Source organism: Bicyclus anynana, chromosome Z, assembly GCF_947172395.1.
Source record: "Bicyclus anynana chromosome Z, ilBicAnyn1.1, whole genome shotgun sequence".
Classification (NCBI taxonomy): Eukaryota; Metazoa; Arthropoda; class Insecta; order Lepidoptera; family Nymphalidae; genus Bicyclus; species Bicyclus anynana.
Window position 1 is genome coordinate 3,661,235 of NC_069110.1, and position 23,153 is coordinate 3,684,387.

Below are 23,153 nucleotides of genomic sequence, written 5' to 3' on the forward strand. Positions count from 1 at the left end.
ATAAAACAAGTCTCTGATAATCATCAATTTATATAAAAATGAATTTTTGTTTGTTAGTCTCACTGAATCTAGAGAACGGCTGAACGGATTTTATTTATTTTTCACACAAAAATTTAATAGTCAAGTGATAGGGGTAGGTTAAGGATAGAGTAAGGATAGGGAAAAAGTCCACATAAGTCAAAGCGAAGCTTGGCTGGGTCTGATAGTCATTAATATCAATTTCCAATCTGACACATCGGTTGAAGCTCACTGTCAGTTAATTCCTCTATGGTCACCATAAATACAACCAGCCATATTTGAATAACCCAAACATTACACGTCCCTACTTATCAACTAACTTATAGATAAACATAGATATAACATTAGTCACAACACAATAAAAGCTAATACTTACCAATTCAATCTAACAACTGGTTTTCTTATATGCTGGCTAGGATTTGGCTGATGTAAACACCTCTGGTGAGAAAGCTGTTGACTCTTCAGCCTCACTATTAGTATTACCAGCCATATCACTATTAGTATTACTAGTTACCTGCCATCTCTTCCTCCATTCTATTTACATGGTTAAATATAAGGGTGATACATTATCAGTTATATATTTAAAACAAATAAGACATGCAGTGGTTTCACCCGTGAAGTCCTCTGGCAATATGAGGATGCAAATAGCCTATGTTACTCCATGATAATGTAGCTTTCCATTGATGAAATAAATTTTCAAATCAGCCCAGTCATTACAGAGCCTATATAACACATAAAAAATCAAATCTTTCAATCAATCAATCAATATTTATTTATTTCAAATAGGCTTAGTTTCTTCTTCATAATATTAGATTAGTTAAGTACAAATAATCATGAAGTAGTATGCTACTTTTATATATTTTATTCTCTGTTACAGCATATAAAACACTTCAATGCAGAATACAAAGCAGTATGTGCACTGCTGCAACGGTCCTGTCTACCTGAATTGACTTTGTTTCACAAAAACAACATTACCAGAGGGCTACATACAAGTTCCAATAATCAAAACCAAAATCAAAATAAAGACAAGGTAATAGATAATGATAATAATGTGCCCTTTATTCTGTGATAAGAAATTGAATTTTTCACATACATTTTATTTCAATTTTAAGTTTGTTTATAGAATATCTCTTAGCACAGTGTGCCTTTCGGAATAGACCTCCTCCAGCAACTTTATGCCATCCTCCCATCTGAGGAACTGTTTGCCATGATTCCTTCTGCCATCTCTAGGGTACCATTCTGTCACCAGTCTGCTCCACTTCACTGTTGTGTCCCTTAGCATGTGGCAAGATGTGTGTGAAGAACTGCCTTTTTCGTCCAATGGTTAGGCTATTGTGATTGGATGTTGGGATTTAAGACCACTTGAATCACAACATCCTGGTATAGATTCCAGGGTTGGGCTAATAGATACTGAAGATTTCTTTCTTCTAAGATTTTTTTTTGTCTCTGCCAAGAGAAGTTGGAATGTTACACCTTTGTGCCTCATAAAGCATGTCAGATTTTTCCCTAGGCTTCTTCGTTTCTTAGCCATTTAATTGACCCTTGCACATGGGTCCTTTGATGTAGGTTGCCTTAGCTTAGCAGACTGCCTAGGTCTTAGGCTAGGCTCTAGGCCGATAGTCTTATGGAGCTTGAATGAGGAACCAATATAGGTTGCGTGTTTTAATAAATCATAATGATTGCTATATCTGGCAAATATAGCATATATATATATGCTTGTACATGCATCTGTTATTTTGTTTTTATCACAACCAGTCAGTCAGGCAGATGCGGCGGGAGGACTTTGTATAATATTATAATTAATTCACTAATATATTATAGATTATTAAGTTGTTTCTTTTAAACACATAATTTAATTGAGATGTGTGACATAATGTATTATTAAATTTTCAGGATGAAAAGAAAAACAATAATGATGAGCCCAATATGCCTTCCCTGTTGATTAAAGCAGCGTTTTGGATGATGATGACATTTACACTGATAACAATTAGTACCTACCTTGTACCAGGAGATAATACACAAAGTGAGGTAAGAATGTGTACACTGTATGTGTACAACCCACGTAATCATCATCATCACTTGTTTTGAAAGGTCTACGTTTAGGCACTAGCGGTCCATAGGTCCATGATATCTTGTCATAATCTGTCACAGACACTATGTGACCATAGTGTTTGGGTCTGTAGCCATGTGGTGCGTCGATTCTCTTTCTACATTCGCCAACGCTTCGAAAATTAAGAAATGTATGTAAGTTAGAGCCTTGTGCCTGGTTAAATAGGGGATAAGTTTGTAACCTGAAACTTACTTCTGGAGTTCAGTAATTATTTACAATTATAGATAGACAGATAGATGTGTTGGAAGACTTTTATTATAATATGTTTGTATATTTCAATTTTCAACAGATGATCCGTTATGTGTCATGGAATGAATTCGTTTATTCCATGCTCTCAAAAGGAGAGGTTGAAGAAATAATAGTGAGGCCAGACTTGGAAATTGTCACCATCATTTTGTACGAGGGAGCCGTAATAAAAGGAAAGAGGGTAAATAATTAGAATAATAATAATTATTATGGACTATACCTTTTATAGTCAGAACTTTAATATTTTATAAAAGCTGAAAGTTTGTCAGCACAACTACTGCTACCAAAGGTAAGTATTGAGTTTTGACAATGCTGTAGGTAGCGTACAACATAGATATATTTTACACTTTAAATTTGTGATAATAGAAAGTAGTTTTTGTATAATTTCATTAGGATATTACCTGTTGATCAAGAGTCACTCAGCGAACGATGGAGCGAGCTAAGCGTGGAGTTTCTCTGCGTGATAGAATCAGAAATGAGGACATCCGCAGAAGAATTAAAGTCACTGACATAACTCACCGAGTCGCGAAGTTGAAAGTGGCAATGGAGTAGCACATAGTTCGATTGACGTTGGGGTCTCAAAGTGCTGGAGTTTCGACCCCACACCGGAAAGCGCGGTGTTGATCGACACCCCATTAGATGGACCGAGAACATCACGCGGGTTGCTGGGAGCCACTTGATGCTGGCGGTCTTAGACCGTGATGTTCGGAAGTCAGACTATGTCCAGAAGTGGACGTCCATTGGCTGATAATGATGATGATGTTGGGTATTAAAGCTCATTCTTAGTTGCTTCTCAGGTAACAATTATAGGATGATTCCTAGGTAGCCTGACGTTTCAGATGATAGATGACAGGCTTAAGATGTTAAAAAAATTTAAATAATTAAATCTACGTCATAAAAATATTTATATCTATGTATTTTAGGCAAACCATCGTGTCTATCACATGAATGTTGGCAATATTCAACGTTTTGAAGAGAAGCTCCGTGAGACAGAAATGAGTTTAGGTGTCAAAGAAGGTAAGATAAATTAAGGAAGGAAAGCCATTAATTTATTAGTTTCAATTATAATAATATCTCAATAGCTCAATAATAAAGGGAAAGGACTAACATCGAGAGGTCAGGAGAGGAGAGAGGAGGACAAGTTCCTTTTCCAATGAACTGGAAGAGGAATGCAAATTTTAGTCATATTTAAATAGATGTGGCAAATATTCTTTTTAAAAAAGAAAAAAAAATTCTAACAACTCGATTGAACCACTACAGTCAATCTCTTTACAAGTTTGCCAGCTTCCATCTTTGATTTTATCATGACTTACCATCAGGAGATATTGTGGTCAGGTTTTGACTTGTAAAAAAAAACAACCGGAAAGATTTCAGTGTGAGACATGTATACAATATTGTTTCAATCAATCAATCAAAGTTAATTTGAAGTAGGCTTAATTTGCAAGTATTTTTAACTCCTGAAGCAAAAAGTGGGGTGTTGCTAATTTTGACGTATGTGCCTGTCTGTCTGCGATATAAAGCGATTTCAATTTAGTTTTTTTTTGGTATTGTGACCTACGTGCGAATTTTTTTAGACATGTTTGATGAAAATCTGTTGAGCCGTTTAAAAGTTGTGGGAGTGAAAGTGAGGAAGATTATCCTTTGGGCCTAATAAGCGCCAGCTCTTGGGTCACCTGACGCATGGATCAATTTGCCGGACATACTGTTAAAAAGTAGTTAAAAAGTCGTATTAGTGTAATTAATAATTTCATGACATTCGGGGATTTATCAAAATTTTTAATTGTATGGTTTTAATTTTCTAGGCGTACGCGTAATATACGACCGCAATGGCAGTGTGGCGGCAAAGATCTTCACCACACTACTCATCGGTGCAGTTATACTGTCCTTCCTTTATTCCACCAAGTCCATGAAAATGAACATCAATTTAGGTGGATTTGTAAGTAATTTTTATCAGTATCTATCTATCTATCTATAGTATATTGTATATAGTAAAAAAAATAATAAAAAATTCAAATCGAACAAAAAAACCAAACCTTTTTTAATTAATTTGACTTTATTTTTTTTTAAGTGGCATACTTGTGGCGATGCATTAATATTTAGGTTATATAATAATTGTAAGTTATTTATAACTCTTTAAGCTGCATTGTACAAAAACCACGCAACATTCCTTTGTGTTAGAATTACGTAACGCCGATGGAATGTCAACCCTTGTTAAGTGCTCACACTTAGCCAATAACAATTCGACAGGAGTTTCGACGCATAGGCGCCAGTTCGATTCTCCAATGACAGCCGTTATATTTCGGGATACAATAATCCTTTGTTCGTAAAGTATTATAAATACTTAATCTTGGCCCCACTAGGGCAGAGTACGTTAAACGGCTTAACCGGCTACCACGCTTGCGGCTAAATCGCGGCTCTCATTTCACGTCATAAATGTGTCGCATACGCATTCGACATTTCTTTGTTATTTAGTTTGTACATTCTACTTTTAGTTTCTATTCCGTGTACAAATATTAAATATACCTTTTTATATTAATTATGGGAGTTTAATTCATACACCACACGCGCGCTCCCATAAAGTGGTGACCCCGACAACAGACATAAAGTGGTGACCCCAAAAACAGACAAAAAGTGGTCATAAAGTGGTGACCCCGACAACAGTCATAAAGTGGTGACCCCGACAACAAACATAGTCATAAAGTGGTTTCGAGTAGTCAGTAATTAACTAATAGACAATGTCCAAACACGATGAACAATCGGTTCAAGCTGTGCGCGTTAAAGTGCCACCCTTTTGGCCCGACGAACCGGCGTTATGGTTCGCACAACTCGAGGGTCAATTTGCGCTCGCGAACATAACCGTCGACGCGACCAAATATAATTATGTTATCGCGAACTTGGACATAAAATATATCACTGAAATAAAGGACATTATAAAAAATCCGCCGGCCGCTGACAAGTACGAAAAAGTGAAGGCGGAGTTAATTGCTCGGTTATCGGTGAGTCAAGAGCTAAGGGTCCGTCAACTTCTGACCCACGAAGACATCGGGGATCGTAAACCGTCTCAATTTTTGAGACATTTACAAAATCTCGCAGGCCCAAACGTTCCAGACGACTTTGTCCGTTCCCTGTGGTCAAGTCGCCTGCCGACTCACATTCAAGTGATCCTCGCTTCGCAGCAAAAGAGCACGTTAGAGGAACTCGCAAAGCTAGCGGACACCGTAAGTGACGTCATCGGAACACAGCAAGTGCACGAGTTGGCCGCACCTACCGCAAACAATGAGGTATGCGAACTCAAGCGAGCTGTCGACGAGTTGACACGTCAAGTGGCTGCCCTGTCGTCACCTCCGCACGCGCAGCTATCGCGTGCCCGTTCTCACCCGCACGAGCGACACGGCTGGCGCCACCGTTCCCGAAGCCCCGCCTACAACCCTGCAGCTGATACACTGTGTTGGTACCATAGAAAGTTTCGAGAAAAATCTACTAAGTGCCGCGAACCGTGTTTCTTCTCGGGAAACGAATCGGGCAGTCAATGAATGCGACTGACAATGGCTGTCCCGTTTCACCCAGTCGCGTTATTGTTACAGATAAGAACACTAAGGCTCAATTTTTAATAGACACTGGTGCTGATTTGTGTGTTTATCCGCTAAGTAGAATAAGTTATAACAATAAGTCTTTAGTTAAGAAATGCGATTATAAACTGTTTGCCGCTAATGGTACCGAAATAAATACGTACGGTACGATTAGTTTAACACTTAATTTAGGGTTGCGTCGGGATTTTCACTGGCGTTTTGTGATAGCCGACGTAACCAAACCTATTATAGGAATCGATTTTTTGTGTTTTTATAATTTGCTTGTAGATGTAAGAAACCGCTGTTTAGTTGATAAGCATACATCTTTAATTGTAAATGCACAGCCCGTCAACCACCCCGTTTGCGAAATTAAAACGGTTACAGGTACCTCGCGTTACCACACGTTATTAAAACGGTATCCTGAGGTCACGCGACCTTCCGGCGAGCCTACGATACGAGAGGTTAAACATAAAACGGTACACTATATTCGTACTACGCCCGGTCCTCCCGTATACAGCCGACCACGCAGATTAGCGCCGGACCGCTTGCTTCGCGCTAAACGCGAGTTCGAAGTCATGGTTAGAGCCGGAATCGCTCGTAGATCTGACAGTCCGTGGGCTGCTCCGCTGCATCTCGTACCAAAAAAAGACGGTACGGACCGTCCTTGCGGAGATTATAGAGGTTTGAATGCGCGTACAATACCGGACCGTTATCCAGTGCGTCATATCGCGGACTTCTCGCATAACCTGCATGGGTGTACTGTCTTCAGCAAAATCGATTTAGTGCGTGCTTATCATTTAATTCCTGTGAACCCCGCTGATATACCTAAAACAGCGATTACAAGTGTTTTTGGCTTATTTGAGTTCCCTTTTTTATCTTTCGGCCTCCGAAACGCCGCACAAACGTTTCAAAGGTTTATGGACGAAATGTTAAGAGACCTCGACTTTGCTTTTCCGTACATAGACGACATTTTAATCGCGTCACGGAACCACGACGAACACGAACGTCACGTCGCGCTTGTATTAGAACGCTTACGTGAACACGGCGCCGTTATAAATTCTGCAAAAAGCGTATTCGGTGCTTCAGAAGTAGAATTTTTGGGTTACCAGGTTACAGCGAATGGCACGAGACCTACGCCTAATAAAGTCAGTGCTATTCAAAACTTCACACAGCCGAAAACTCTAAAAGAACTTCGGAGATTTTTAGGTATGATTAACTTCTACAGAAGGTACCTACCTAACGCTGCAAAAACTCAAACACCATTGAATCGACTTCTTAGTGGTCAAAACGTTAAGGCAAACACACCCGTAATCTGGACCGATGAATTAGAGCACGCGTTCAATATAAGTAAACAGAGTCTTGTAGACGCTACCATGCTAGCTCACCCCGATCCGACTGCAGAGCTAATGTTAGTTTGTGATGCTTCCGACGTCGCGATAGGCAGCGTTTTACAACAGAAAGTTGAAGGTAATATTCAACCCCTTGCTTTCTTCTCCAAAAAACTCAATACTGCCCAACGCAAGTACAGCCCTTTCGACCGCGAGCTATTAGCAATTTACGAAGCTGTGAAATACTTTCGCTTCATGATTGAAATTAAAACCTTTTCGATTTGGACCGATCACAAACCAATTGTCGCCGCTTTTCGCAAGGCATCGGAAAACTGTTCTCCACGTCAATTCCGGTATTTCGATTTCGTTTCGCAATTTACGACCGACGTACGACACATATCCGGAGACGACAATATCGTAGCTGATGCACTGTCAAGAATAGAAACGATTTCTAACGACATTAATTTGCAACAACTCGCCATAGCCCAAGAGACAGACTCCGAACTTCGACATCTATTGCACAACCCTACTTCGTTAGACTTACAGAAAATTAAAATTTCTGATTCGAGCGAATGTAAAGTTTTTTGCGATATTTCAGGACCGAGACCGCGCATTTATCTCACACCTGAATTCCGTAAACAGGCTTTCGATTTAGTCCATGGGTTAAGTCATCCTGGTGCTACGCCCACCATTCGACTGATGACAGAGAGATACGTCTGGCCTAATATACGTAAAAATTGCAGAGCCTGGACTAAAGCCTGTCTTGCTTGTCAAAGATCGAAAGTTTCACGACACACTAGAGCTCCAATTCATAGTTTTACTCCTCCATCTGCACGTTTCTCTTATATTCACGTTGATATAATCGGACCACTAGTGATATCACACGGTTATCGCTATTGCTTAACCGCGGTGGACCGTTTTTCGCGTTGGCCCGAAGTGATACCGCTCGAAGATATCACCGCCGAAAGAGTAGCGCGCGCTTTCATTAGTGGATGGATCGCACGTTTTGGATGCCCGCAACGGATTACGACCGATCGTGGTCGTCAATTCGAGTCGCATTTGTTTAAAGAGCTTGCTACGCTCACGGGAGCACAGCACCTTACTACCACCGCATATCATCCCGCTGCAAATGGTTTAGTCGAACGATTTCACCGACAATTGAAGGCCGCTATCATGTGCCAAAACAATGAAAATTGGTATGAAGTTTTGCCTCTTGTTTTACTCGGTATTCGTTGCGCCTGGAAGGAAGATATAGCATCAACCTCCGCTGAGTTATTGTATGGTGAAAGCTTACGTTTGCCTGGTGATCTGTTTCTACCTTCCACGTCGGAAGTCACGGATTACAACGATTTTCTATCTCGGCTTCGCAAACATATACGCGCTTTAAAACCTACACCGGTCGTTCGACACGGAGATTCGAAAACATTCGTTAGTAAGGATCTATCGTCCGCCGTTGCTGTTTTTCTAAGGCAAGATGCAGTACGTAAACCGCTCCAACATCCATACTCTGGCCCATATAAAATCGTTGAAAGGTCAGAGAAAACTTTTAAAATCGATATCGCTGGTAAAATTGTTACGGTTTCAATCGATCGTTTAAAACCGGCATACGTCATTAACGAATCTCTCGTGCCCGCAGTTCCTACATCGCCTGTCACTACGCCAACGGCAATAACTACTCGCTCAGGCAGACGCGTAAAATTTCCAGCGAAGCTTACGACCTAACGGTCTCCCGGGGGGCTGATGTGGCGATGCATTAATATTTAGGTTATATAATAATTGTAAGTTATTTATAACTCTTTAAGCTGCATTGTACAAAAACCACGCAACATTCCTTTGTGTTAGAATTACGTAACGCCGATGGAATGTCAACCCTTGTTAAGTGCTCACACTTAGCCAATAACAATTCGACAGGAGTTTCGACGCATAGGCGCCAGTTCGATTCTCCAATGACAGCCGTTATATTTCGGGATACAATAATCCTTTGTTCGTAAAGTATTATAAATACTTAATCTTGGCCCCACTAGGGCAGAGTACGTTAAACGGCTTAACCGGCTACCACGCTTGCGGCTAAATCGCGGCTCTCATTTCACGTCATAAATGTGTCGCATACGCATTCGACATTTCTTTGTTATTTAGTTTGTACATTCTACTTTTAGTTTCTATTCCGTGTACAAATATTAAATATACCTTTTTATATTAATTATGGGAGTTTAATTCATACACCACACGCGCGCTCCCATATACTTATGCCACTTACTGGTTTCAGACTTTTCTGCTGCGGCTCCCGTTCTTGATTCTGTTTTCCTGATATGACAAGGTGCTAATGTGTCGCATGTAATTTAGATTTGAATTATTGAAACATACATACTTCAGATGAAATTCGTGGTGGACGCCCTTTGTCAATAGCGTCGTGCATTACTGTTAGTTTTCATGTTTTTAATATGACAATGTAAACAATTCCAGAGTCAACTGAGGCGGGCAAAGTTCACACTAGTGGACTCTATGAGCGGTCAGGGTAAAGGGGTGAAGTTCCAAGACGTTGCCGGCCTCAAGGAGGCGAAAATTGAAGTTATGGAGTTTGTGGACTATTTGAAGAGACCTGAACATTACAAAAGCTTGGGCGCTAAGGTAGGTGAAACAAATAAACTCCCTAAGGTTTAGACTCTTATTACTAATATAAGAAACCCTTGGTTTTATTGTTCGCTAAGTATGGGCCTCATTAGAAGGCTCAAAGTTATTCAACGGACGATGGAGCGAGCTATGCTTGGGGTTTCTCTGCGTAATCGAATCAGAAATGAGGAGATCCGCAGAAGAACCAAAGTCACCGACATAGCTCAACGAGTCGCGAAGCTGAAGTGGCAATGGGTGTACATACAGTATGGAGCGCCGATGAACGTTGAGGTCCCAAGGTGTTGAAATGGCGCACTGGAAAGCGTAGTTGTTGTTAGTCGACCCACTAACTAGGCTTAAACCGAAGTTTAAAGCTTAAACGGGTTGCTTAAAACCGTGTTGTTTGCAATTCCTTGAGCCGGGCAATAAACACTTTAGATGTGACATAGACATCTGTCAAGCTAAGGGTTTTCTATCATCATCATCATCATCATTATCAGCCGATGGACGTAGGCCTCTTGCATGGACCTCCAAGCCATGGAGCCGCCAGCATTCAGCGGCTGCTGCAACCCGCTTGATGTCTTCGGTCCACCTAGTGAGGCTCGACCAACACTGCGCTTGCCGGTGCGGGGTCGCCATTCCACCACTTTGGGACTTCCATCCCACTGCCACTTCAGCTTTGCGACTCGCTGACCTATGTCAGTGACTTTGGTTCGTCTGCGGATTTCCTCATATCTGATTCGATCACGCAGAGAAACCCCAAGCATAGCTCGGTCCATCGCCCGTTGAGTAACTTTGAGCCTTCTAATAAGGCCCATAGTTAGCGATCAATAAAACCAAGGGTTTCCTATATTAGTACAAAATCCATCTACTTATTGAACAGGTTCCTAAAGGCGCTTTGTTGCTGGGTCCCCCCGGTTGCGGAAAGACCATGCTGGCGAAGGCGGTTGCCACCGAGTCTAATGTTCCGTTTCTGTCTATGAACGGTTCGGAGTTTATAGAGATGATCGGCGGACTTGGAGCTGCTAGAGTCAGGTAGTAGCCATGATTTTACACATACTGATCCACTGAGCTCGTGGGTTCGATTCCTGTGTGAGGTTGGGCTGTGAATTATAGTTGTAGTACTATGAAATATATTGTTTTTTTCAGATAGAAGTTGGTAATTTTACAACTTTTAAGGTTAGTTGATCCTTTTTTTAGTGGTCTAAATAAATTCATTATCATTCTACTATTTTTTTTTTCATATTTTTTGGGACATGTTTACATGAAAATTTTAGTTTTTAAATATGTTTTTGATAATACGAGCCAAAACGCCTATCGGTCCTGACAGTCTATATTTCAACTGTTTCATGACGTCAGTATAATAAATCCCATACAAATGGAGCGGTTGACAAAAATATTATTAGTTAACAATTCGACGTTTAGTACATCAAGTGTGTTAGTGACGTCACAAAATGGACGACAGCGTTTTTGACGATAGAAAAATTTGTAAAAATACGTGATATTTAAATTAAGTTTTATAAGAAATCGATATCAATTAACAAAAGTTTAACTTTTGTTAATTGATATCGATAAATTTTGGACCCTTATTCCATGTACTACACGAAATTAATATTGTTTATATAAAATTTGATATGACTCAACTACCCTATTAAGTATACGTACCTACTGCCTCCGATTCCAGAGGGCGTAGGTTCGAATCCGGTCCAGGGCATGCACCTCCAACTTTTTAGTTGTGTACATTTTAAGAAATTAAATATCCCGTGTCTCAAACTGTTTAGGAAAACCATCTTGAGGAAACTTGCATACCAGAAAATTTTTCTAATCCTGTACGTGTGTGAAGTTTGCCAATCCGCATAGGGCCAGCGTGGTGAACTATTGGCCTCATTGTGAGAGGAGACTCGTGCTCAGCAGTAAGCCGAATGTGGGTTGATAATGATGATGATAATAACGATGTAAAACATTAAACACGAGCCAATTCATCGTATTTTTGTTATGGCGGATCATCTATAACATTGCTTTTTTCAGTAAAATGACATATTTAAAATTTGGCCTAAAGGCTTTAACTAGTTTAAATGTGTACTGCCACAAAAATCGTAAAGATAATCCGATTAAAGTATTTTTAAAATTCTACCTCTAATGTGCGTTAAAGTGATTAGTTATATAATCAAATTTAATATATAACCAGCGAAAATAAATATAGAAGGGAGTGGAATAGGGTAAATAACACATTTATAAAAATTGGTGTGTGTATTACCAGAAACATAAATAGGGAAATAAGGAAAGAAAGTTTACACCGATTTTTACGCGGGCATCCGATAGTAATAAGAATGTAAATAAATCAAATGTCCCGCAGCAGGAAGGTTGAAGATTTTTTATAAATGTTTAATACTGTTTTGTATTTTAAACAACTAGCGGGCCCGGTCAAGCTTCGCTTTGACTTATTTGCACTTCTTACCTATCCCTACTCTACACTTCTCTACCCCTACTCTTTGACTCTTAAACGTTTGTATGGGAAATAGAAAAAGGTTGTTTTTATGGCTTTCCCAGGAAGTATTCTAATTTTTCTCATCTTTTAAACCTTCCCTATACCTCCAAGAACATTTCAAGACCGAGATAAGATGTTCAGACGTTCTCGAGTTTTAGCGAGGCTAACGAAAAGTAAAATAATTTATATATGTAGATAGATTTAAATAAATTTTCGAGTCAAATCGTAACAAATCAAACATTACCTTGCTTTTGCTGTAGATTTGTAGAATTAATAATAGATTTAAGATTGCAGATTATGGATTTACGGACCACCACAACTTTCAGTTACGAAAGTTGCTAGGCATCAAAAATTGGTAATGAAGGTTAGGAATTTTCAATTCGTTGTATATTATGTATGCTCCCAAGTACTCGTATATATGTATTAATAGATGAAAACTTCGTTAGCTTGTGAATTTTCTTGATTAGGGCCATCTAGTGGCGGCTACCAGTACTAACTGAACTGAACTTGAAATATTATAAAAGAAAAATTAATTGTTTTGTATTAAGTTTTCTATTTCATTTACAATTATTTAACAAAAATTTTTAAAAAAAGGACGAATAATATGAATTTGTTTATTTCATGTCTTCATGTGACAAGTTGGGATTTAATCCCGAAAAGGAATACTTTGATTGAGCACTTTTATAAAATTAAGCGACATAGCTCAACTAATCGCGATAGACGTTAGGGTTCCAAGGTGCTGAAATGGCGACCAGGCACTAGAAAGCGAAGTGTCAAGTGTCATTAAGCAAGTCGCAGGGATTCACTGAATGAAGGCGGCTCAGGATCGTTATGTTTGGAAGTCCATTCAAAAGGCCTGTGTACTGCAGTGGACGTCCATCGACTGTCATAACGATGATGATGATGATGATGATGATGATGATGATGATGATGATGATGATGATGATGATGATGATAATGATAAAATTAAGTTCATTGCATTTTTTATTGCACCTCACAGTTTTAACCGGGTGGTTTCCGTTCCCGTGGGAATACGGTGATAAAAAATAAACCCTATATTACAGTGTAATAAAAAGTAGCCATGGTGAAAGCATTTCTAGAAAAGGACAAATAATTTTCGAGTTAAATCGTAATAATCCACAAAATATAAAGGATTCAAATTAAAAATTATCTCACTATACTACTATATAGTAATAGTTATAGATTCGAGTAGACGGGCCACAACTTTCAGTTCTGAAAGTTGCTAGGCAGCAAAAATTTAATTAAGATGTATAGAGCGAGTATCTCAGCTTCGGTCCACCGCGGTGGAATAACGAGGTGAGTAAACGTATCTTGTCTTGTTCCTTAATAATCATATATATTTATTAGATGAACACTTCGTTAGCTTGTGAATTTCTTGATTAGGGCCATCTAGTGACGGCGAGTTACTAACCAAACCGAACTTGAATTTCTTTTTTCATAGTTTTTCAATATAGTCATCTTTGACAATATAATATGAGATTATCTATGGTTTTTTTATTATATTTTTAACCGACTTCAAAAAAGGAGGAGAATCTCAATTCGGAACTATGTTTTTTTTTGTGATTGACTTGATTACTCGAAGTCGCCTGGTCCGATTTGAATAATTCTTTTTTGTTTAAAAGGGTATATTGGTGGTCTACTCCTGAGGTGGTACCATTGTCATCATTTCAGGATCTAATGATAGGATCCTAGAGAAATCGTGGGGAACTTTCGAAAATTGTAAGAGCAACTATAGCGTTCAATATTTTTTTCCATTGAGCACGTTAAATCACTACAACTCAGTGAAGCAGTGAAGGTGTGATGATGGAGACGAAACACAGACTTGAAAACTCTTCAACGATTTAAAGCAGTTGCCTTGTGTTTGGGTTTGATTAATTTGTATTGATGAGGACCTACGACCTAGATGGGTTGTAACTGTCATTAAGGGTCTGATGAAGAAGACGAAGGATAGGATCTTCTCAATGTATTACAGTATCGACCTTGTGATCGGGATTAATCAATTTAAAATGAAATTTAGGAAAGCCTTATAAATTGATATTGATTTGAAGTTAATGAGTACATAAATGATAAAAAAGCTTGGTGTTAAACTATATTATACGACTGTGTGCTTAGTTTTATATAAGTTTGTAAAATGGTGGTAAACAAAAAAAAATAAACCTTGGCTAAGCTTGTTGTGGGATCTTCTCGGACCAAGGCGCGTTTGGAACCTAACTAACTTTAGATTAAATTACATTATGACATAATCTTGACCTTTCAAAAGTGATTAAAAACTAAGCCCAATTGAAATAAATGAATTTTTAATTTTGAATTTCTATTCATGAGGACTTTGCACCTAGATGGGTTGTGACTGTCTGGATTAAGACGAAGGACGTCAGGAGTCTAATGATGAAGACGAAGGTCAGGTAATGGAACTCCTCAACGGTTTAGAGCAGCTACCTGGCGGGCAGTACTTGTCTGGATGATACTGTTGACATGAAAACCAAGGAACCTGGACGCCAGAGGCGTTCTGTTAAGGAGCTAAGGACAGAACGCCGCAGAGGCCTCATTGACAGACTGCTATGCTTCAAGTCGGGCAATAGAAGGCCAAGGATTATGTGCTCCGTTAGAATAGCCTTTAACAGACTCGGGGTTAGGCTGGACCATATCTGCTGGAGCGCATCGACGACCTAAAGCAGAAAATCGCTGCATGGGAGAACCGGATACGACGATATTCGTAAAGAGTTGAGCGGTTTCAGCAAAATCGTCTTTTCTCGAGTGATCAGAAACGGTTCTACAACAGATTAAAGAGTCCTGCAGTGTGTTCTACCACTCCACAGCCAAATACGGTACCTCATCGCCTTTTGGTGAAACATATGGCTAAAAGAGGTAGAGCACGATGAGGGCGATTGCGGCGATAGAGGAGGCATATGCCGTAATTAGGCCGATGAACCCAGTCGCCATCTCTACGGAGGATGTAGTTGGTGTAGTAAGACGGGCCGCGAACTGGAAATGTTCGGAGCCCGAACTTCACTACTTGCTGAAGGCGTTTTCCGCTTGCTATGTCACCCTGGCTCGCCAATTCCAGAGGCTTTGTTGTACAGTTCAAGACTTCCTCCGATCATGTATGGGGTAATGGAGCACGATCCTTTGTGTACATGGCGAGCGGCTGGCGGGTGCCAATGACCGGATCAGGATCTTCCAGGGTGATTCTCTGAGTCCACAATGGTTCTGCTTGGCCTTGAATCCTCTCAGTGAACTGGAGAATTCGAGGACAGGCTTTCAGTTTCGGAGAGGAGGATAATAAATTCTACCTCTTTGTGCTTTAAAGTGGTTAGTTATATATAATCTATTGATTTAATATAAAACCAGCGAAAATAAAAATAGAAGATAGTGAAATAGGGTAAATAACACATTTATAAAAATTGGTGTGTGTATTACCAAAAACATAAATAAGGAAATAGGGAAAGAAAGTTCAGACTGATTTTTACGCTGACGAAGTCGCGGGCGTCCGCTAGTTTAATATAACAACATTAATCTCGCACAGTACATAGAATAAGGGTACGAAATATATGAATATCAATAAATAAAAGTTAAGGATTTCGAAGAAAATCATCTACCTATTTTTAAAATTTTCCAAACGTGAAAAATACTGTCGTCCATTTTGTGATGTCACTATGTTACTTGATGTTACTAAAGAATAAACGTCCAACTAATGGGGATGATGACTAGGTTTGAATATATTGATTTTTATGATACATTCGGGTAAATAAGGTCAATGTTAACTAATTTATACATAAAAAGCAAAGATTGACTGGATATTTGCAAAATAAATAAGATTATAAAATTTCAAAATCCATTAATTTTTTTTATCGTAATTAGATGAAAATTCATACAGTTTTAGTTTCCTTACATTAAATGTGTCATTTTTCAATAAATAAACTATAAACATAAACGCACAAATAACAAAGATATTGATAATTTTGTTTGAACGCCCATACAAAACTTAACGATCAGCGAGCCAACGACGTCACTAAATCGTGCCATTTTGTATGGAGCGTTTTTCAGGGATCCGTGGCAGCGCCGCAAATCTGACCCTTTAAATCCCTGTAGCTCCGAAAGTAATGATCGCAGATACCCTGTTACTTTTACAAAATTGCTTTGCTATTAGTATACTCTTAATTTATATACAATTTAAAAAACTGTCATCATCCCTATTGATAGTTATGTCAGACGCTAAACCTTTATGTTAAGGTTTAGTGTTTTCGGGTCTCCATGACGTCATGAAACAGACAAAATAAAACCCATCACGGCCAATAGCGTTTTGGCTCGTATTGTCAAAAAAATATTAAGGTATTCAATATTCATGTCTTAAAAAATATGATATACTTTTAGTCGTGTTAGGAGTAGTAGACTTTGTGATACGAAGTCACATTGTTCTGTCATGCTTTTAAAGCAAAACAATTTTGTTATAGAGATCTCTTCAAAGAAGCAAGCTCCCGCGCACCCTGTATAATCTATATAGACGAGATGGATGCAGTGGGTAGGGCGCGGTCCTCGGGGGCATCGTCCTGGGGTCCAGGGGGTGGTGAAGGGGAACAGACCCTGAACCAGCTGCTGGTGGAGATGGACGGCATGAAGAGTCGCGAGGGCGTTGTTGTCCTGGCTTCCACCAATAGAGCTGATGTTTTGGACAAGGTTTGATGTTTTTTATTGACGTGGTAAAGTCTTATTAATCGATAAACAAGAAACTGCACACACCGAAAAGTGTCCCATACCGCCTGAGTAGTTTAAAACTTGACGACCTCCGTGGCGCAGTGGTATGCGCGGTGGATTTACAAGACGGAGGTCCTGGGTTCGATCCCCGGCTGGGCAGATTGAGATTTTCTTAATTGGTCCAGGTCTGGCTGGTGGGAGGCTTCGGGCGTGGCTAGTTACCACCCTACCGGCAAAGACGTACCGCCAAGCGATTTAGCGTTCCGGTACGATGTCGTGTAGAAACCGAAAAGGGGTGTGGATTTTCATCCTCCTCCTAACAAGTTAGCCTGCTTCCATCTTAGACTGCATCATCACTTACCATCAGGTGAGATTGTAGTCAAGGGCTAACTTGTAAAGAATAAAAAAAAATGTAAAAAAGTACCAAGAGACCTTCAGGTATTCGAAGGTAGTCAAATACCCAATTTTGAATTTGAATATACTAATTTTTATGGCTACTTTGGGTAAACTAAGCCAACATTAACTAAATAATACATAACCCATTCAAGTTAACGATTTTCGCTCACTCTCTTTCGCTGCTATGGTACGAAAGAGAAAGCTAAAAATATCTCGTTATCGTTTGGGCCTTTTAAGACTACTATGAGCGATGATGTTAAGTATAATGACCGATGGCTTAACGTGCTCTCTTTGGCACAGGGGTGGGCACTTTTACTGAATTTTTCAAAAGAAAGAATCCCAGTAACTTATATAATTATATTTATAAACATTTTATTAAGTTAAACAGGACTCGAACCTAGAGTCTCGTGATCAGAAACCACATTGGCCAACCACCAGAGCAATAAGGCTTTATTTTATTAGCAGACGTCACGCGGTTTCATCCGCGTGGTTTCTTCCGTAAGAATACGGTGATAAATTATAGCCTTTACACTCAGGGATAGTCTAGCTTCCCTGAGTGAAAGAATTTTTAAAATCAGTTTACTATTTTCAGAGCATATTCAATGCAAACAAACAAACAGACAATCAAATCTTTCCTCTTTTTAACCGACTTCCAAAAAGGAGGAGGTTCTACGTTCGGCTGTATGTTTTTAATATTAGTAGATAGATGTGGCTAATATAAAATATGCCTACCAAGTATGTACACACTATATTAGCATTTATGTTAACTGCAGGCGCTGCTTCGGCCCGGCCGTTTTGATAGACACATTTTGATCGATTTACCCACTTTGGTGGAGCGAGAGGAAATATTCGAGAGACATCTCAAGAGCATCGTCCTGGAGCCGTTGCCGCAGCATTATGTTAAACGGTAAGTCAGTCTAGTTCTGTCTCTCGCTCTCTCTTAATCATATACCACGATTATCATAAAGGCCAAAGGTTTGGGAGACCTGGCTCTGTAGTGGGCCAGTGAATTGACTGTTAGTGATAATAATAATGAGAAAACTTTTTAAACAATACTACAATAACTAACACTTAAATGTTATATTTAGTTTTTATAATCTGATTATTTTTAGTACCTTGGGTTTTTTTACTTTAATAGTATAAAAAGATCCGCCTCGTAATGGACCTTTTTATTATATACAACTTTAAAAATTGATTATCAGGCTAGCATACCTAACACCGGGCTTCAGTGGCGCTGACATTGCTAACGTGTGCAACGAGGCAGCCCTGCACGCCGCGCGACACAAGCAGAACATCGTCAAAGCGTCCGACTTGGAATACGCCGTCGAGAGAGTTGTTGGTAAGTGCTCGATATATCTGATTATATTATCAGGCTAGCGTATTTAACGCCGGGCTTCAGTTACGCTGACCTGCATCCAAGGCCGTGGGTTCGATTCCAGCTACTCAAAAATATGACAATACTCACAACAGTGCGACTATTCTTATTGTAAAACTATATTCCTGATTCTGTCTGTACGGCCTGGGTATCGTATTCATCTCTCTAGTATTCAGTCTCCGTTGTCTTTTCTCACTTCACTCTTTCTCAATAATAAACTTTAACTATGCCAAGTTTATAGTCGTCTGTCTACACAGTTTCTTAAATATTCGGCACCACACACATATATTATTAATAAGTATTGCACATACTAGTCGTATGGTTTATAGCCTTGTTTGTAATCTTTTAATACTGAAATACTCGAACTCTGTTTTCAGGTGGTACAGAGAAACGCAGCCATGCGATGTCTCCGGGGGAAAAGAAGATTGTGGCGTACCACGAGTCTGGTCACGCGCTTATTGGGTGGCTTCTAGAACACACCGACGCCCTCTTGAAGGTCACTATAGTGCCGAGAACCAACAAGGCTCTAGGATTCGCTCAGTACACCACTTCGGATCAGAAGTTGTATTCAAAAGAAGAGGTATTTAACTTTTATCACACTTATACTGAGATTGGTACTGCTATGGATGTATGCGTGATATCTATAAGTAGGAATTGTATATAAGAGAAGATTCTGTGTATGGACAAAGAAGGAGAGATTGGTTGGCTACAAATAGATTTGTTAAATTTAATGAATGTTAGATAGTTAGTGATAGTAAGGTTAATATTGAGGAGATTCTTAAAGTTATGAAATGTATGGTATCAGATAATGGTCGATGTGGTAGTGGCAGATCAGCTGTACTGCCTTTTCAACTTATTCTGGGCGAAAGATCAGCCCCTAGTCCCCGGCAGCCCCGCTATTCCTGGCTCTGGCAGCGGTTACGGTAACGGCGGGGCAAGGGGTGTTAAGAATCTCCGGCAGAGATTCCGCTGCCAACCCCGATGACTAGACCTGGCAACATACAACGCACGCACTTTGAAGTCCGACGAAAAGGTCATCGAGGTGGAAGAAGTTATGAGCAAGTTGCACTGGGATGTCATAGGATTGTCTGAAGTCCGAAGAGAGGGGGAGGGCTCGATAATCCTTGAATCCGGTAATGTGCTCTACTACCGGGAGGGCGACCAACAGTCCCAGGGTGGTGTCGGATTTATCGTTCACAAGTCCCTTGTGAACAATGTTGTAAAAGTCGAGAGTGTGTCGAGCAGGGTCGCGTTCCTGGTCCTCCGAATTACCAAACGGTATTCGTTGAAGGTTATACAGGTTTACGCACCGACCTCAACACATTCTAATGAGGTGGTAGAGGTATTGTATGAGGATATTTCTAAAGCCATACATGCCTCAAACTCTTATTATAACGTTGTGATGGCGGATTTTAATGCAAAGCTGGGCGAACGTGGCTGTTCAGAGTTGAAAGTGGGACGATTTGGGACGATTTGGGTATGGGCAACGGAACGACAGGGGCAAATGTTGGCTGACTTCATGGAGAAGGAGGGCCTCTTTATGATGAACTCCTTCTTCAAGAAGCCACCATACAGGAAATGGACCTGGATTAGCCCCGATGATTCCACGAAAAATGAGATTGACTTCATCTTGTCTACCAGACGGCAAATATTCAATGATGTTTCTGTGATCCATAGGGTGAAAACCTGTAGCGATCACCGAATGGTTAGAGGCATGTTGAATATCAACGTACAGCTGGAACGGTATCGACTGGTGAAGTCTACGCTCCGACCTGCTCGTGCCCATATTCAAGACCCCGAGTCCGTTCAACTAGAACTGCAGAACCGCTTTGATTGCCTAGCAAAATTGCGAAACTGTGGACGATCTGAACAACAGGTTCGTGGAAACTGTCCATTCCGTTTGGTCTAAGTTCTATAAGACCCACCGTACTAAAAATGCGATTTCTTCAAATCCCGAGTTATTAAGTGAGGTCGAGAAGTTCTATGGACAGCTATACACGACTACTAAGCAGCCTGTTGACAATTTGGCTAAAGACCCCAGAGCCAAGTTGACCCGACACTATACCGACGATATACGAGATAATACGAGATTAGTGTAGCTCTCAAACACCTGAAGAACAATAGGGCGCCAGGTGAGGACGGAATCACAGCAGAACTCCTGAATGCGGGTGGAAAACCGATACTTAAAGTCCTTCAGCGATTGTTCAATTCCGTCATTCACGAGGGCACAACGCCTGAGGCGTGGCATAGGAGCGTGGTGGTTCTGTTCTTCAAAAAAGGTGACAACACCTTGCTGAAGAATTACAGACCCATCTCGCTGCTAAGCCAAGCTAATATTTACAAATTGTTCTCGAGAGTCATTACGATTCGTCTCGCTAATAGGTTCGACGACATCCAGCCTCCCGAAGAAGCCGGTTTCCGAAAAGGCTTTAGTACCATAGACCACATCCATACGCTGCAGCAGGTTGTACAGAATCACGAGTATAACCAGCCACTATGCTTAGCGTTTGTGGACTATGAGAAAGCCTTCGATTTGGTGGAAACCTGGGCTGTGCTAAGGTCATTGTAGAGATGCCGAGTTGATTAAAGGTATATCCAAGCGTTGAAGTGCTTGTACGAAAACGTACATATACATAGTGGCGTTTTCGTACAAGCTATACAAGTCCGTATTCAGGATCAGACTACGAGGCCAATCCAGTTGCAGCGAGGAGTGCGTCAGGGAGATGTGATCTCTCCGAAGCTATTTACCGCCGCATTGGAAGACGTCTTTAAGCTTCTGGACTGGGGCGGACTTGGCATCAACATCAATAGCGAGTACATCACTCAACTGCGGTTCGCCGACGATGTAATCATCATGTCAGACTCTGGATGATCTTAGTACCATGCTCAATGACTTCAGCAGCGTTTCTCAACAGGGGGGCCTGAAAATGAACATGGCTAAAACAAAAATAATGTGTAATGCTCTTGTATCGCTCCACCCAGTTATAGTTGAGAACGCTGCACTCGAAATTGTAGACGAATACATATACCTAGGACATATGATCCAGTTAGGTAGGTCCAATTTAAAGAAAGAGGTGAACCGTCGAATCCAACTCGGCTGGGCTGCATTCGGGAAGCTTCGCAACATCTTTTCGTCCGCAATTCCTCAGTGCCTAAAGACAAAAGTCTTCGAACAGTGCGTGTTGCCAATGATGACCTATGGTTCTGAGACTTGGTCGCTAATTATGGGCTTCATAAGAAGGCTCAGAGTCACACAGCGGGCGATGGAACGAGCTATGTTAGGAGTATCTCTGCGTGATCGAATCAGAAATGAGGAGATCCGCAGAAGAACCAACGTCACCGACATAGCTCAACGAGTTGCGAAGCTGAAGTGGCAATGGGCGGGGCACATAGTTCGAAGAGCCGATGGACATTGGGGTCCCAAAGTGCTTTAATGGCACTAGTAAGCGCTGACTGGGCTGACCCCCCACCAGGTAGACTGACGACATCAAGCGAGTCGCAGGGATTCGCTGGATGTAGGTGGCTCAGTATCGTGATGTTTGGAAGTCCCTACAAGAGGTCTATGTCATGCAGTGGACGTCCATCGGCTGATATGATGATGATGATGATTCAGCTCTGTACAATTTGGATTTGTTTGTACGGAGTTTGTATGGAGACTGAATTGAAGTTGCATGATGAGAGAGTAGATAAAATATATTTGAAATGTCAATTGATCTGTAGCTCTTCGACCGCATGTGCATGGCGCTCGGCGGGCGCGCGGCCGAGGCTGTCACCTTCAACTCCATCACCAGCGGCGCACAGAACGACCTGGAGAAAGTCACCAAGATTGCGTACGCGCAGGTAAAGCTTATTTGATTCATTTGTTCTGTGCTAGGCTTCTCTGACAAAGATTTTAACTAATGAAGGCATTATATGCACAATTCGTCATCAGCCTATTTGATTGGAGCATGGAGCTTAAACCAACCACGCTGCTCCAATGTGGGTTACAATGGTAAATTAACGGTCACTATCGGACGGCCTTTCGTGCTTTCCAGACCAGGACCTCGTGGCCCTAAGTCACGTAGGTAATATATATATAAATAACAATTAGAGTAGAGTAGAGGTCTGCCATCCTAGCTGGAGATGCGTAGCGAATATTGAAAGCTAGCGGCCGTCTTCCCCACATCGGCGACTATTCTCAACTTGTCCAACCATTTAGGTAATAAGTCCAGCAGACGCTGCATGGCGACGATTTGGTGATAGAATTACGCAAAATACGCACTGTCGTCAGCGAAGAGCGATAACAGTACGTCTTCCTCTC

General features: G+C 40.6%; 1 protein-coding gene across 1 annotated transcript in view; it reads left to right on the plus strand.

Moving 5' to 3' along the window:
* The window catches only part of LOC112043808 (paraplegin), a 31,065-nt gene that overhangs the window by 1,116 nt on the left and 6,796 nt on the right, over positions 1-23,153 (plus strand). The window contains exons 2-13 of the mRNA XM_024079407.2: positions 896-1,048; positions 1,912-2,046; positions 2,418-2,555; positions 3,298-3,391; positions 4,177-4,310; positions 9,735-9,899; positions 10,765-10,916; positions 16,842-17,064; positions 18,252-18,385; positions 18,681-18,817; positions 19,231-19,433; positions 22,574-22,693. Coding sequence (XP_023935175.1) covers positions 896-1,048; positions 1,912-2,046; positions 2,418-2,555; positions 3,298-3,391; positions 4,177-4,310; positions 9,735-9,899; positions 10,765-10,916; positions 16,842-17,064; positions 18,252-18,385; positions 18,681-18,817; positions 19,231-19,433; positions 22,574-22,693 — 1,788 coding nt within the window. The remainder of the gene's footprint in view (positions 1-895; positions 1,049-1,911; positions 2,047-2,417; positions 2,556-3,297; positions 3,392-4,176; positions 4,311-9,734; positions 9,900-10,764; positions 10,917-16,841; positions 17,065-18,251; positions 18,386-18,680; positions 18,818-19,230; positions 19,434-22,573; positions 22,694-23,153) is intronic.